Source organism: Oculina patagonica, chromosome 12, assembly GCF_052425735.1.
Source record: "Oculina patagonica isolate OP01 chromosome 12, crgOcupat, whole genome shotgun sequence".
Classification (NCBI taxonomy): Eukaryota; Metazoa; Cnidaria; class Anthozoa; order Scleractinia; family Oculinidae; genus Oculina; species Oculina patagonica.
Window position 1 is genome coordinate 9073050 of NC_135769.1, and position 16299 is coordinate 9089348.

General features: G+C 39.2%; 1 protein-coding gene across 3 annotated transcripts in view; it reads left to right on the forward strand.

Annotated features, from left to right (window-relative positions):
• The window catches only part of LOC144633234 (uncharacterized), a 47427-nt gene extending 32215 nt beyond the window's left edge, over nt 1–15212 (forward strand). The window contains exons 33-48 of one of the 3 annotated variants that reach the window (XM_078492059.1): nt 454–837; nt 1422–1532; nt 2178–2291; nt 3272–3388; nt 4575–4694; nt 5260–5643; nt 6358–6468; nt 7302–7457; nt 7637–7750; nt 8714–8830; nt 9396–9779; nt 10302–10729; nt 11178–11340; nt 11813–12237; nt 13533–13706; nt 15089–15212. In XM_078492059.1, the coding sequence (XP_078348185.1) occupies nt 454–837; nt 1422–1532; nt 2178–2291; nt 3272–3388; nt 4575–4694; nt 5260–5643; nt 6358–6468; nt 7302–7457; nt 7637–7750; nt 8714–8830; nt 9396–9779; nt 10302–10729; nt 11178–11340; nt 11813–12237; nt 13533–13694 (3290 nt within the window). In that variant the 3' untranslated portion in view covers nt 13695–13706; nt 15089–15212. The remainder of the gene's footprint in view (nt 1–453; nt 838–1421; nt 1533–2177; nt 2292–3271; nt 3389–4574; nt 4695–5259; nt 5644–6357; nt 6469–7301; nt 7458–7636; nt 7751–8713; nt 8831–9395; nt 9780–10301; nt 10730–11177; nt 11341–11812; nt 12238–13532; nt 13707–15088) is intronic. The other 2 variants (XM_078492061.1, XM_078492060.1) reach the window with 2 other exon arrangements.
• Nucleotides 15213–16299: the final 1087 nt, after the last annotated feature.

The following is a 16299-nucleotide window of genomic DNA, read 5'->3' on the forward strand; positions in this document are numbered from 1 at the left end:
CCTTAGTTAGCTAAACTTGTCCTTAATTTGATCTTAAACCGTTGCCGAGTTCGAGTCTGTAATGAAGAGATTACCATCGATAACCTAAACCAACTGGCTATAATTACTTGCCAAAAAATTAACAAGGATTACGAGAACTTGGGTTTATGGTACACGATGAGTTGTTTCATAAAATATTTTAGGTGTAGGTAAAAATTATTGACTTCAGATAAAATGGCGTATTTCTTCGTTTTACAGCTAGAGCACCGAAAGATGTATGGAACCATTTACAAACACCTCTATCATTTCGATCCATAAGCATTTAATTTGCTATTTTTATAAAAGTTGTTATTCATTTCTCTTAGTTACGTTGTTGCCCCAGTGAAAGCAAACCTTGGTTAATTTTCATTCTAACACGGCAGGACCAATTACGGTTTTAAGAAGTATCAAAATTTCACTTATTTTCTTTTGAAGCACCACCCGAATGTTCCAGTTACACCAAACTCAGTGACGCCAATCGCGCCTCGGGTGCACACAGAGGGAACATACTCAAGTGTGACCGCAACGACCTTGCCGCGTCACCAGCGTGGTACCGCTTCACGGATGCTGCTGGCACCAGAATGCCAACTTCACCAGTAGCTAAACATCATTGTGGAACTCATGCACCAGGTTGGATGAATGGACAACATCCTAGCAAAGATGATGGAGTTGTTAAGCGAAAGGTTTGCTTCCATTGGAACAACAATGTTTGTCAGTGGAACATAGAGATCAGTGTCCGTAACTGTGGGGCATTCTACGTGTATAAGTTGCCAAGGACCTCTAACTGTCACCTCCGTTACTGTGGAAACAAGGGTCATGGTATGTATTGAATTTATGTGCCTTTTGTTCCTTAATCGTTTACTCCTCATTCTGTGCCCGCTGTTTATGGGAGGCGCGGTGGCCTAATGGTTAGGGCGCCGGACTCTGGCTCGAGTTGTCTGGGTTTAAGCCCTCGCTGGGGTCATTGTGTTGTATTCTTAGGCAAGACGCTTTACTCTCACAGTGCCTCTCTCCACCCAGGTGTAAAAATAGGTACCAGCGAATTTAATGCTGGGGTATCTATAACCCTGCGATGGACTAGAGTCCCATCCATAGGGGGATAGAAATATTCACCTAGTCGCTTCATTCATTCTTCGCGTGCTATTAACCTACTCCCAGTAGTTTCGTAGCTCAGAAATGTTATCGAAGGCATGTGTTTAACTTTGATGCGTGCCTCAGATTTTTATGTGTTTTTGTAGTTGGTTTGTTTGATCGATTTTTTTTTTCAACCGAAATCAACTTGGACTCGGTTTCTTTTTATATACGTGATCAAGCAGACCATCACGGTTTTTGTTTTTTGTTCTTCTGCTCATGCTTGTCTTCTTTGATCTGGCCCACCGCTTATTAACTGTGTTTTTTGACAGACGTTTGTAAGGCTCGTAATCAATGCAAGAATGGCGCGACGTGTAGTCCAAATGGAGATGGTTATACTTGTAAGTGTACGGCTAAATTCCAAGGACAGAACTGCGACAAAGGTACTGGTATACACGTTACTTTTGACGTCAAAATTTAATATTTGAAGCTCTACTTAGGTGACGGGCTTATTTTTGAAGTGTGTGCAGTACTTACCGTACACACACACGCGGAGGCAGCGTGACCAAGTGGTTAACCTAAGATCATACGCCTGATCGCAGGTAACCGAGTGGTTAGAGCGCCGGACTTGAAATCTGGAGATCCCGGGTTCAAGTCCCGTTCTGAACACTATCTGGATTTGTTCTCGGTCGTCCCGAGTTCAAATCCTCGGTCATGCTTGTAAATAGCCAACTGGTCTGCCTCCTGCCAGTTGGGATTTTCAATCATGTTACGTTTATTTAATATATTATATTTGTTCAGTATTTGTTTCATATACACGGCCCCACAAGCTTGTAGCTTTAAACACAAACCGTGTATAAATAAAGTTGCTTTACCTTTTTTTTTACAAATTAGCTATGTTCTTTCGGGAAAGGTGACATTTATGTCCCCAAATCCAGAGTTTCTTGTTACGTAGCTTCTGTTAAAGATGAACCAAACTTTATTATTTTCAAATTGGGCAATTTGTGCATTGGTAGGTGACTTTAAGTCGTAATAGTTATGTTATAGTAATAAACCAAACGATCTCTGTTTTATCTGAATATTTTCAGATGTCAACGAATGTGCCGCCAATCCTTGTAAGAATGGAGCCAGATGTACAAACACTCACGGAGACTACAGGTGTACTTGTGACAGCAGATTTACTGGAAAGAACTGTGATCAAGGTACGTACAATCGCTAAGCTAGCTTTATACTAATGTCGATAAAGCTAAATTGATCGCTGTGGCGAATTTGGATAGATGATGTTTCAAGATTTTAGACCGTGGGTCACGTGGGAGGCTACATAGCGGAGTAAGAAGTGACGCTATGAAATAAATTTTGATAACTGATAGCACGTCACTGAATTAATAAACTAGGGAAAAGCGATGCGCTCATTTTGAAGGATAAATTTTTTGTTTGAGCTTTTGCGACTTCAGAGTTGTTTTGATACAGAAGTGGACCGTAAACAATCATTTTGTGAAAGAAAATCGAGGGCTTACCGAGACTTAAAGATTTTTTTAGCACACGTGATTGCGATAACAACAAAGCAATTAAATTTTTTGTGATAAAGATGAAATGTTCATTATGTCACGAGCGTGGAACAAAGAGAAATCCTGGGTCCCCGACGGGAAGCGAACGCATGGCCTCCAGATACCGATTGGGCGCTATGACCACTGAGCTACGAGGGACTCGTGGTGAGTTAGGCCATTTACTACGTTGATATGTGACACGCATCCTGCATACTGCTAGGATCAGCAACGTCGAAATCATCACTGAGTGTGTAAGATGCAATGATGTAAAGATGTAAGCTATTATACGTGATAATACCAAGAAAAATTTCTTATCAGAGTCTGAGAAGTAAATGTCAAAGTTCACAAGAACCATGTAAACTATTGGTCAAATCTCACGTGTAGCTATTTTGTAAAATCGTCTTTTACACGATTCAGTGGAATTCAGTGGAATTTCGAAATTTGTTTTCGATATTTGGTGCTGTTAAAAATGATTTCTTTTGATAAGATGTCTGAAATAGTAACACAGAAGTTTGCAATAAGATGTTGATAATTTTGGTACATAATTTTGTCAAATTAATACTCAAAGTTCCGGTTGATGTTGTTTTTGTTATTAGCCAAAATATTTATTTCTTTGTTTCTCACTTATTGTATAGATGTGGATGAGTGCAGAGTTCGCAATCCCTGCAAGAATGGAGCCAAGTGTGTTAACTCTGTTGGTGGATACAGCTGCCAGTGTCCTGCAAACTACAAAGGAAAACATTGTGACGAAGGTATTAGAACGAGCGGTCCGTACGAATAGTGTAGAATTTCTTTTTGTCCTGGCAACAATTCTGTGAGCGCTTTCCATTTGTTTGAAAAAACCGCTGAGAATTTCCCGGCAAATGGAACAGTACTACCTTTGTTGTACTTAGGTTTTTTTTATTTTTTTTAATGTATATAAATATTTTCTATTTTATATATATATTAATTACGTTTTTTAGTTAGGCAGGCTAGGTGTCCACAATAAGTAGAGGGGACTTTTCCCCCCAGCTACTACAGATTTGACACGTTAATAAAGTTGTTATTATTATTATTATTATTATTATTATTATTATTATTATTATTATTATTATTATTATTATTATTAACACGCACAATAGTACGGGATGAGTGTATCACGTCTACATTTAATCTATTTCATTAAGATTTACCAAATATTACTTGTAAAACCTATTGTTTACGAAAAGAATTACTTCTATGGATCTAAATGACAAACCCATTGCTTAATTACAAACAGATATGTCTCCCGGGTCTTATAATTTAAAAGTTACAAACAAACGAGATCAACTTTGAAAACTGTTCAGTCTAACAGTTTTTCAAAGTCTATATCGCAATCCGTTTCAATCGTCTTGAATTTTTGTCCATCTGTACCTCTTTTTTGTATTTGCTGTATTATTGCCATAACAAGGGATTTCTTCTGAGCACCCCAAAGCGTTTCACAAAAGCTACCATGGGGGATCGATCCTTCCTGGCGGCAGCGCCACGACTTTGGAACAGTCTTCCCATAAGCATTAGATCTGCATGTACTAAAAGTGATTTTAAACAGAAACTTAAGACATTTTTATTTAGCAAGGCATTTTGTTAGTTTATATTAAGATTTCTTATAGCTAATTGTAAATAGTGTAGGTTTCGTTTTTAATTTTCTAAAGATTGTAAATAGGTTCTTATTTTTGTATCTATTGTAATGTTTGTAATGCGCATTTGATTATTTTATAGAAAATGCGCAATATAAATATTAAATATTATTATTATTATTATTATTATTATTATTACTATTAAAATCTTCTATCACGGTTTTAAAGTGGCTATTTTTATATTTCTCTCAATCTGATGGCCATTTTTGTCTTAATTTGGCGTAAATCCGTGACACAGTCCCTTTAAAACATCTTCAAAAGAGTTTATCTGTTGTTTTGATAGATGTCAATGAATGTGCGGTAAGAAATCCTTGCAAAAACGGTGGAAGATGCCAGAATACAAGAGGAGGATATCAATGCGCATGTGTTGGACGATGGTTTAGTGGGAAGAATTGTGACCAAGGTAGAACATCCAACACAATTTGTGAACGATTTTTTAGTTATAGAAACTTGTTCTTATACCATTGCTGACCAAGACTACCATCGATACCCCATAACTTGCTAAAAATAATCGGTGTTATGGTATGTGGTGAGTTATTTCATAAAATATAGTCAGTGAAAGCTTTAAAATAGTTTAGATAAACACCTCTTTAGGTCTATTTTCTTGTTTACAACTAGCACAGAATAAAGATGAGTGGAACTTTTTAAACTTCTTTTTTTCTATCAGTTAGCAAAAGCAGCCTATCAGTTAATTTGGTGTCCACAAGGTCTTTTAATATTCTCTTAGTTACGTCTGTATTACTTTCTTTTCCGTTTTACTCATCATTCTAACAAGACCAGCGAAGTTTAAAGAAGTATTGCAATTTATCTCATTTTCCATTTATTTTTGCTGCAATGTAAATATGTACTATACCTGCTTAGCTGATTTTACAATACGGTACAATAATTATTAACTCTACTACGATACGATACTTGCTTCCTTTCAATAAAAAAAATACTAACACAACTTTAATTGTTTTCGTTTAAAGCACCACCCGAATGTTCCAGTTACACCAAACTCAGCGATGCCAATCGTGCCTCGGGTGCACACAGAGGAAACCTTCTCAAGTGTGACCGCAACGACCTCGCCGCGTCACCTGCGTGGTACCGCTTCACGGATGCTGCCGGCACCAGAATGCCAACTTCACCAGTAGCTAAACATCACTGTGGAACTCATGCACCAGGCTGGATGAATGGTCAACATCCTAGCAAAGATGATGGAGTTGTTAAGCGAAAGGTTTGCTTCCATTGGAACAACAACGTTTGTCAGTGGAACATAGAGATCAGTGTTCGTAACTGTGGGGCATTCTACGTATATAGGTTGCCAAGGACCTCTAACTGTCACCTCCGTTACTGTGGAAACAAGAACCATGGTATGTATTTAAGTTATGTACTTTTTTATATTGACTTTTTTGAAGACGCGAGGGAACAAGCTAAAAAATTAAACTATAAAAATGAACCTTGTAGTGAACTTGCAATAGGCCATTTCCGAGTTACCCTTTGCCCCTGTTTCAAGACGAGTCTACGTGCGAAACCATTCAAATGAAAATGAGTTTGATTTGCATGAAAATGGACCTAAAGGTAAAACTCATTTTTATTTGAATGGTTTCGCACGTATACTCGTTTTGAAATGGAGGCAAAGGGTAACTCGGAAATGGCCTATTAAAGAAAGTGCAAGAAAGAAGCCTGAAAAAAAAAATCAGCTAGGACAAGCACGCGATTTGAACCCATGACATCCACAATACTGGTGAGATGCTCTACCAGCTGAGCTATGTAGCCGGCAAACATTGGGAGCGAGATCAATTGTGAGTTGATCAACGCCTAAAGCGTTGATCATTTCTTTACTATACATCTATCCGCAGTTCAAATGTGAATTTTTTTCAGCCATTGAAAATTAAGCATCAATTTATTAAGTTGTAATCCATTTCCATCCTGGCCATATAAGTGCTCTAATACAGCAATTTTTAATCAAAGTGGACCATTATTTTTAGGTTTGCTACCACACACAAGTCTGTTAAAATCCTTGACAAAGCCCCTTTAATATAAATATTCTTTCAATAATTGTTTTTGAAAATGTCATTTTACAGACAGATGCAAGGCCCAGAACCCGTGCCAAAACGGCGGAACATGTAAACCAAATGGTGATGACTACCAGTGCGCATGTCCAGCTTGGTTCAAAGGAAGGAACTGTGAACAAGGTAGCCTTCTGTTTTGACCAAGTGTTGTCTTCGTTTTACGACTGTTAATGAGGGAGCTTAAGCAATGACGACGGCGACGCCATGGACAACGCCTGGTGCAAAATGAATTTATATTTTACTCTAGAAACTCGCGATTATCCATATGTATTCAGTGTATCTATTGGTTTAGGAACTAGCTCCAGCTGGATATGTAAAGAGAACGTTCATCTCCAAATAGAAATACGGAAATTTGCCGTCGCTGTTCACGTTCTTCAAGATACGCAGAACTTGGGCATTTCACGTTGTTGTTTCGCAGAGAACGGCAAAGAAAAGTAGCGGGATTTAAAACACACGTGCAGAGCTATTTTTCTGCTCATTAAACCTTTTGCTTGGTGACGTTCTCGTTCACGTTGCCGTTGCCGTTGTGGTTTGCCTAAGCTCCCTATAAATGATGGGAAGTCTAATGTTCCGGCATTTTGGGGCATTGTTTCTCGAAGTCTTAGTTGAAGGCGCAGTGGCCTAAAGCGTTGAATCTGGAGCAAGAGTTGGTCATTGTGTTTTGCTCTTAGCTAAGATACTTCACTCTAAGAGTACCGCCTTGCACTCAGGAGTAAAAATCAATGCCGGTCGGTAAATTGTTAAGAAAAACCCGACAAAATGCATAAAGTTGACTGCAATGAGCTTGCCACCCATGGCAAGTAGTTGCTCTATGCCAGTAGGCTCAGAGAACGTTCCTATACTTTCTTCTTACTTTTCTCTAATTGAGTAGCTATGGAATTTCAATCACTTTTCTGTATGTTGTGTTCTTCATCGTTTATTTTTCCAACTTTCTACTCCATTCTGTTTCTTCACAGCGATCTGTAGACAAAAAACAGATAGCAAGGATGGCCGCTGCTGCGCTTTTCCTTTCACATACAAAGGCAAAACTTACACCTCGTGTACCACATACAAACACGGCAGACCATGGTGCTCACTGGATCGCAACTACAATGGAAAGTGGGCGAACTGCGGTAAGAAACGTTTTCCATTGACTTTGGTTTTGCTATGCGGATCTATGAATTGCTCAAACCAAAGTGGTATTTTCCGCTTGAGCAATTCAATTTCTTGGTGTAACTCAGCCGTGACACAGTTCCTTTTAAAATCTCAACGAATTTTGCTTAAACGTTTTTATTACTCCCTTGTCATTCAGTGTACCCATGTGACAAGAAACCATGCCAGAATGGAGGGACCTGTAAAAACACTGGAGTTGACTCCTATCAGTGTCAATGTCCCAACGGATTTCACGGAACCAACTGCGAGAAAGGTAGTTGTTCGTCTCGTTGTATAAGAATTATATAAAAATAAGTTTGCATTTCATGGTGTTTTCATTGACTACGACCATGCAAGTGTAGACAATTGTTTGACCGATCTTTTCCAGCCGTAATTCATTGTTGCGACATCTACTTCAACTTTAAATTGTCAATTATCTAAAAATTGGAGCTAAGTTGCAGAACAGGTTGCCATCCGATTTGTGACATTCTTAGGGCGATTTTAAAGTTAAACTTCGTCGCTGCAGTTGTTTTTTATATAATTTAATTCCCGTTATACTCCTCGCATCTTATGAGTCTTTTCGGTTTTAGGCCCATTTTTATGCTAACTAAGAAATATTTCAATTTTGAACCCTCCCCTCGCCCAAGGTTTCATTATAAACTTACTAACTTCCTCACAGAACACTCTACTTAAAATCGAATTAGGAAACGATAACTTTGCAAGTAGAGTGCAGACCAGAACGTAATAAGCATTTTCTTGTCAGTTCGTTTCCAAGTCTTTTATTAAGGACACTTGTAATCCCCCCGCCCGGTTACAAGCTACCCCTAACCTTTATAAGTCACCCAAACCCTGTGAGAAGTTGTATAAGCCGACGACTTAGGGGCTTAACTAGCAAGAGGCAAGACGACGAGGCACTTGCCTCGTCTAGATTTTAACTCAAAGATTAAAAACAAAATATGTTTAGTTGGAAAAATAATCCCCAGTTGAACTAGATTCCTTTTTCAAGAAATGCCCATGAGATATGTTGAAGAAAGGGTTTTAGAGCTTCTAGATTTTCATTTTTTTTTTTTTTTGAGGGCATGCCCGCAGAACCTCCTAGCAACATCTTGCCTCGCCTGTGCCAAAGGTCTGGTTACGGCCCGGCAACTTGTAACCGGCATTTTACAGTATGTAACTAATGGCGGAAAGGGTTAGTATGACAATTTATACTAATGCTCCGTGACTTGATTATTCATAGACGTGGATGAATGTGCATCTCTAAAGCCCTGCAAAAATGGAGCAAGATGTCAAAACACCAGAGGATCCTACTCTTGCGCCTGTCCACAGAGATTCATTGGCAAAAACTGCGATCAGCGTACGTACATCTTTACCTTGTTTTTAAAATGAACTGCTATTTCTTATGCTTGTGTGGAGGGACCCGATGGTTTCTTTGACCGAGCTTTGCTAATGTGAAAACTGGTTTTGTTTTAGGCGAGCGCTGCCTTAATGGTGCATCATCAGGGTCACCGAACTGGTGACTTAATGTAGTTTTTGACATTCATACTGGAAACGCGTCTCACTTGAGGGGCTCGGTGACCTAATGGCTAGTGCGCTAGACCTCCGGATCGAACGGCCCGGGTTCGAACCCTGGCCAAATCTTTACATTGTGTTTTCTTGGATAAGACACCTTACCTTTACAGTGCGCTTACTTCATCCAGGTGTATAAATGGGTACTGGCGAATTTAAAGCTGGGGGTAACCTTGCGATAGACTACACTAGTTGGCATTCAGGAGGTAGGGGGAGGGGAAATACTCCTAGTCGCTTCATGCTACGGCAACCGGGATATGTTTCGGCGGTATGGGCCACTTGGCTCGACGCAATATTTACCTTTTTGCCTGGCCTTACTAACGTGGCCACTTATACAATTTACATTTTTCTAGTTTACGTTCCACCTGAATGCAAAAATCCCGTGATAATCACTGATGCGAGTCGCTCAAAGAACAATGCAGGTGGATCTGTGTATTGCGACCAGAGAAATCTCCCCACGGTTGGAAAATGGCACCGGTTCATGGGCGCGGCGGGAACATCGATGCCTACGTCATGCGTCCCGAAAAATCGCTGTGGTACGCATGCGCCTGGCTGGCTAACAGGAGGCCACCCCACAGAGGAGCAGGGAGTGGTGACGAGAAAGGTCTGTTTCCATTGGAACAGCAACTGCTGTCAATGGAGTGTGAACATCAAAGTGAGAAACTGTGGAGAATATAACGTGTATCAGTTGCTCAAGACACCTGTGTGTAACCTTCGCTACTGTGCTGAGAAAACAGGTAAAATGTCGTTTTTTATTGTTAGAAAATATCGAAATAAGACATCATTTTGATGTTCAACTCCTTTTCTTTGAGATAAAATGCATCAGTTTGTAAAATAAACCGAAATTCGTTAGTGGCTTGTCCGTAAATCAAACACGAGAGAGAGTGTTTCATCGCATTTCTAAACACCGAGAAAGCGAACTTCGACGTGTTTGGAAGTGTTACGAAACAATGTCCCAAGTTGATTTATATTCTCATACGAAACTAAAACTAAGTAGTGGAGAAATAAAATCGTACAATAAAATATGCTAAGTTAGATCAGATATTCAAACAACCGTCACGGTTATTAGTTATGTTTTTGACATGATGAGTTATTAAAGAGTTTCAGAAGCCGCTTTTCACTGAATCACTGTTTTCAAATTGATGAACACATAAGAACATCCCTTTTTCAGGCTCAAGTCGTCTTCAAATTGAGGAACTCCAATATAGACGTTCTTATAGAGAAAGAGTGTATTCATTTTTCTGATTTTATTTTTTTAGCTCCTGGGCCTCCCTCGGCCTGCAAACGACCAATGGACATTGGTGTGATTATGGACCGCTCTGGCTCGGTCGGCGCAGCAAACTTTGAAAAAGCCAAACAATTCGTCATATCCCTGGTGCACAAGCTGCAAATCTCATCCCACGGTACCCGCATAGGTATCATTCCATACCACTCCGACGCTCAGGTCGCGGTCAAATTTGCCGACGTGGCTCATCAGTCACCGGACGCCATGACCAGGCTGATAAAGGGAATTCCGTACACTTCCGGTATGACGCGTACTGACAAAGCAATTGAACTGGCCAGCAGTCATCTCTTCAGCGGCGCTGGCGGTCTTCGCAGCGACAAACCAAACGTGCTTATTGTGATGACGGACGGAAAGACGAACGCTGGAAGCAAGCCGTACAAAACAGTTCTTGCTCCTCTGAAGGTAAGTCATGCGCTTAGTTATTCTAATCATCTTCGAGTATTTTTGGGAATCTGTCGAGATCTTCGGCAGTGTTCGGAAATCTTTTGGAAAGTATCCGGATATTTTTCGTAAGCATTCAGAAAAGTGTTCGGTATTTTTCGGGAAATGGTAGGACATTCGTCAACTTATCTCTGTACGACTGAAAGAGGTTGTTACACTCCTAAAATCCGGCCTCACATGCAATCCACTAGCTTTGCGCCAGATATTTGGAACAGACAAAAATGTATCTTTAACGCGAGTTACAATTTGTTCTAACTTGAGCAGTTAGCTTTCTTCTTTCATCTTGAATTTTTGGTGAAAGCCTTTGGCCAAAAATGCAGAAAAATTCCGTGTTTATATCCATTCAACACTGCTTGGACCAAAAGACCTAGAATAACGTACTAATGGACAACTTCTATTCCTTACACAGAACAAACACGTGAGGATGATTGCAGTTGGTGTGGGATCAGGAATTAATGAAAACGAACTGAAAGAGATCGCTGATGGAAAACGTGAAAATGTTGTTCATGTTGATAAGTTTGACGAACTTGTCAATAATGAGAACAATGTGCTGTTTGCATCTTGCCAACCAGGTAATAAAACGCTGTAATGTAGATAAGACTCTGTGTGCGCTCTGATTGGCTAAAATGCTATGTTATATCAGAATATGATACATGGCTTTTGATCCTTTATTTATTTATTACACTCAGGGAAGAGAATAATTTATATTCTGAAGCTGGGTCTGGAAGGATTAAAATCCACACACATGCAAACTGTGAAGTGTTTTAGTTAAAACTTTTTTTTCTACTTCCAATAGACGCCACAGATAGCTTTACATAAATATAGTCAAATATAGCTCTGAGCTTGTTTGGTCCGCATTAGCAACAGCGAGGTTGTTTTACGATCTTTCTGTAAAAGCAAACTTGCTCCGCTCGCCGATTTCTTCTTTTCACTCAAGGAAATGTCTTTGCAGATTAGGCATGCCAACCCTCTTCTGCACAAATAATTAAATAACTAAATTCCAAGGAAAAGTAAAATCTAATAAATTTAATACTTTTTTACCAGATGAGCCTGTTCCGCCCTGTCAACGCGCCATGGACGTCGGTATAATCATGGACCGCTCAGGATCTGTTGGCTCTGAAAACTTCAAAAAGTCCAGAAATTTTGTTCGTACCCTAGTCCACCGATTCCAGATCTCTTCTCATGGAACACGCGTTGGAATCATCGCGTACCAGTCGAGCTCACACTTGGCAGTGAAGTTCAGGGACGTTCACGCGCAGACCCCGTCCGCTATGTCTGCTCTCATCGACAGGATTGGCTACACCGGCGGAGGGACGCGTACAGACATTGCTCTTGAGATGGCTAACTCTGGACTGTTTAGTTCTGCGGGTGGAGACCGAGGAGACAAACCAAACGTGCTTGTTGTTATCACTGATGGAAAGACGAACCATGGTAGCAAAGCTTATAGCACAGTTCTAAGACCGCTTATTGTAAGTGTAGCCTATTTTTAAGGAATTATTGTGTATACACCTGATTGAGGAATCGTTGACCCATGCAAAGCATAAACCATGAACGATGCGACCTACACCTAATTGCAATAACGTTGTCATAGCCTGTGTACAGCCATCCCGCTTCGCTCGTACACAGGCTACGTTGTCATAGAAAAAAGAAAAAAGGTAAATAGGAATTAATCAGCGTAGTTTCATAACTGGTAGCATTTACAGAAAATTCACGAGTTTTTATCTGCACACTTAACTCGTGTTTTGAAGCATTTTGAAGCCATTTGTACGAATAAATTTCATGCATGCGCTTAATTAATTCCTATTTGACTTTTTCCTTTTTTCTATGACAACCTTATTGCAATAAGGTGTAAATGCTTACAAGAGAATCGGAATAAATTAATCGTCCTCTGTAAGAGAATACACGTGATAGTAGGACAAGTTGCATAAATCATGCTCTTTAGACTCTCAAAGAAAGAAAATATTTTGATTATCAATAAAAGGATTTTTACTAAGCTAACCAAGGCTGTCTACCCGGGTTCCCATTCGGTCATATCGTTCATGGTTTATGCATTTCACATGGTCAACGTTTCTTTAATTAGATGTATACGAGATGCTACTACTCTTAAACGAGTATGAAAACCCCCATTTATGTTTCAAAATTTAAGTTTTTTAATATGAACAACCAATAGGCAAAGTTTGACAAAAACCACTGTGCAGGGTAAATTTCAGAGGAATGACCTTAAATACATCAAGGTAACGCTGGTTAAGGCGATTTTTTTGGCTTTCGTTGTTACTGTTATAGAACCTGCACTGATCTTTCTTTTCAAACTTTGCCTATTCACTGTTTATGTAAAAAGGAACTTAAATTTTGAAATAAAAATGGGGGGGGGGGGGGGGCGGGGGTCCCATGCCCGTTTAAAAGCACCAGCATCTTGTTTACAGTCAACTCTCTCTGAAACGGACACCGTCGGGACCAGCTTCAACTATCCGTCTTAGAGAGGTGTCCGTCTTATAGAGGTGTCCGTTATGAGAGAGTTGGCTGTAATATCACCATGATTATTGGCACGATTGCTTGCTAAATTCACATTTCCGACGATTATTTCTTTTTCTACACTGATAATTGGTCCTTATTTATTCTACAGAAAGAACGTTACTACTACTAAGGGAATGACCTTAAATAATAGGCTCTCCCTGACCCTGTCTTGAAAAGTGATTGAGTAACGCAAACGTTTGCTGAATGGAACAATTCTGTATCATATCTTTATTTGTTTTAATGCTTTTAGGGCAAAAGGGTGAAGTTGATTGCCGTTGGAGTTGGCTCAGGCATTGATTATAACGAACTGAACGAAATCGCTAATGGCCAAGCAGCAAACGTTATCCACGTTGATAAGTTCGAGGACCTCTTTGTAAGACTGAACAGTGTGCTCCGAGCTTCATGTGAATGAAAATATGAAAATGTAAGTTGCGTAAATGTTTTTCTGGTTAAATATATTTTACGATATAGTGGGTTATAAAGGGAGGCTTTCGACAATAGGGGTACCTTTCTCGGGATGTGGGTGTAAACAAAAGGGTAGACATTTCGCGAGTTAAAGTATACAAAAGGGTAAGGGAAAATGTCATTTTAAAGGGACATGGTCAGCGTTCTTACCGCGCTGACCTGGACACTAGTTTTCACGTTTTTCTCAATTTCTGCTTCAATCTTCTCAGTGTTTCACTAAATGGGAAAATTTAGAAGAAAAAAAAAACACTGAGAAGATTGAAGCAGATTTCTGAGTTCTCTACGTGTATTTTGATTTCGGGTTAAGGTGGACTTTTTTTCAAAATGTGAAAGCTGACCCTTTAAAAGTACCTTTCAAAATGTCTCGAAAAGACCCACCCAACGGTCGATTCATCAAAGTATTTTAAGGGTGATGGTAATTCGGGTGAAAAATTTAAAAAAACAGATGCAGTATTCCTTCTATAGGTATAAGAAAGGGTTACCATTTTCTCTCGAAGCTAAGGTATACAAAAGGGTTGGTCCTAAATTGCAGCAGAACCTCCCCGTATTAAAGAAATGAGGAACCTCTCTTGCCCGACCTTGGCAGGCCTCCCTGACTGCTGAAAGGCCGCAAACGCTTACAATTTCCACGGTGACACAAGCATTTTCCCTCGACAAATTTCCTTTGGTTAGCTTTTAGACAGAGAGAACTGTCAAAGACATACTTGTCTTGCTTAGCCTTGTTCATACATTATACATTTTATACATTTATATAGCGCTAAAACTATATTTTAAAGCGCTGTTTACTATATGTAAAAATAATATAAAAATATAAAAATTCACGAACCAAGAGACTCATTATCACCGTATTATAAGCCTCACCTGGAATTTCGTTGTTACACCTTTTTCTTGATTACTTTCATCGCTTTAAAAATCACGTTGAACGTACTAAAGAACATACCGTGAAATTCCGGTTATAAGTCCTGGGCTTATACAACTTCGTTAGGGATTTTAGATGGGCTTATTAACGGAGGGACAAATATCCGGGGGGGGGGCTTATAAGCAGTATGGAAAAAGCCTTTCGAAACGAGCCACGCTCGTGTCGACTGAAATGTGTTTTTAAGTTAAAAAGTCAGAATAAAGAACCATTTTCCAACAGAGGGGGACTTATTTCCGGTGGTGGTGGGGGGGGGGGGGGGGTCTTTTAACCGGATGTATTTTTTTGGTTTCCAGGTGGGCCCATAACCAGGGGGCTTATAAGCGGGGGGGCTTACATTTAACCGGAATTTTACGGTAAAGTAACAATTTAGCACTTGCTTTAGTCATCTTTTAGTAATTTGTTTGCTCTTTTTTATTAAACAGATTTTTCGACTCCGCAAGTTGTCCAACAAGACGTTTGCTTACAAAAGAATAACCAAATAGAATAATCGAGAGATATTAGAATGACTCATTAAGTTTCAATAAAACTTGGTTGAGGTATACATAAGTCTGTGTCTTTCTTTGAGTCACTGTTTATACACCAGCATTGTGTGGGTTGTAACATTTAGTTTTTGTAAAAAATGTGAGCGAAATTAATTGACGAGATAATTGCTATGAAAGGTTATGAAAAACTTAGTTACGTTTTATCCAACCTTACAATCCCCCGTTGTTTGTTAAAAGTTCATTTTGTTTGGTTCTAAATTTGACATCGGGTTCCTAGACTGTTATATCCTTTTTTGTATTACTTTGCAAAACTTCGATTGCAACTCCACCAAACTACCCATTAGTAATAAGCGATGCAGGGCTCTGGATTCTGTCATTCAAAAAACCATTAATGTTAATTCGGGTGTTTAATTTTTGGCCAGGGTGTTTGTCTCTCTCCTTTGAAAGAGTTTTTACTGACTGCTAGTTGTAGGTTTGTCAAAGTCAAAAATGTTACTCGGCTGACAATGCACAAAGAGAAATGGTTTTTGATATACTGAGAATCGGAGTTAAGCTAATCCTGGCTACCCGGATATCTCTTGGAGGAATTGCGGAACTTTAACGCATAACTTCCGACTTGCCCTGGTGAAATAGTCCCTTCAAAACCAAAATTTTTCCTTAAATATAAAATTATCGTTAAAATATGATCAAATTTTTCGCAATTAACACTTAAAAAAATGTCTAAGAACCATCAAGGAGAATTCACAAGTTGTAGGTTTTCTAAGCATGCAGTTCAGAAAAGGCTTAAAAGCTAACAAAGCTTTTGAAATGACTTCTCCGTAGCTTGGCGAGGCTAGCAGCAGTGTGAGACGGCTAGCGTTCGTTTTTATTTTCAATTGCTTCTCCAGTTCTTCAAATTAAAATGTTCATGATGATATCAAATTTGTTTAACGGGCGCAGTTATTTTGTTTTTCAATAGTAAAGGGATTGGTGGTGCTCATTCTTATTTGGGTGTATCTTGAAAACTTTAACCTAAACTTTTTCAACTTGTCTTTCGTATGATCGTCTCAATCTTCTCTAATCTAGACAAACCTTGTTTTGTTTTGGTTTATACTTGTCTTTCAAGTTACGTTGAAGTTTCCTTCCATATGGAGAAAATTACTTTGATATTT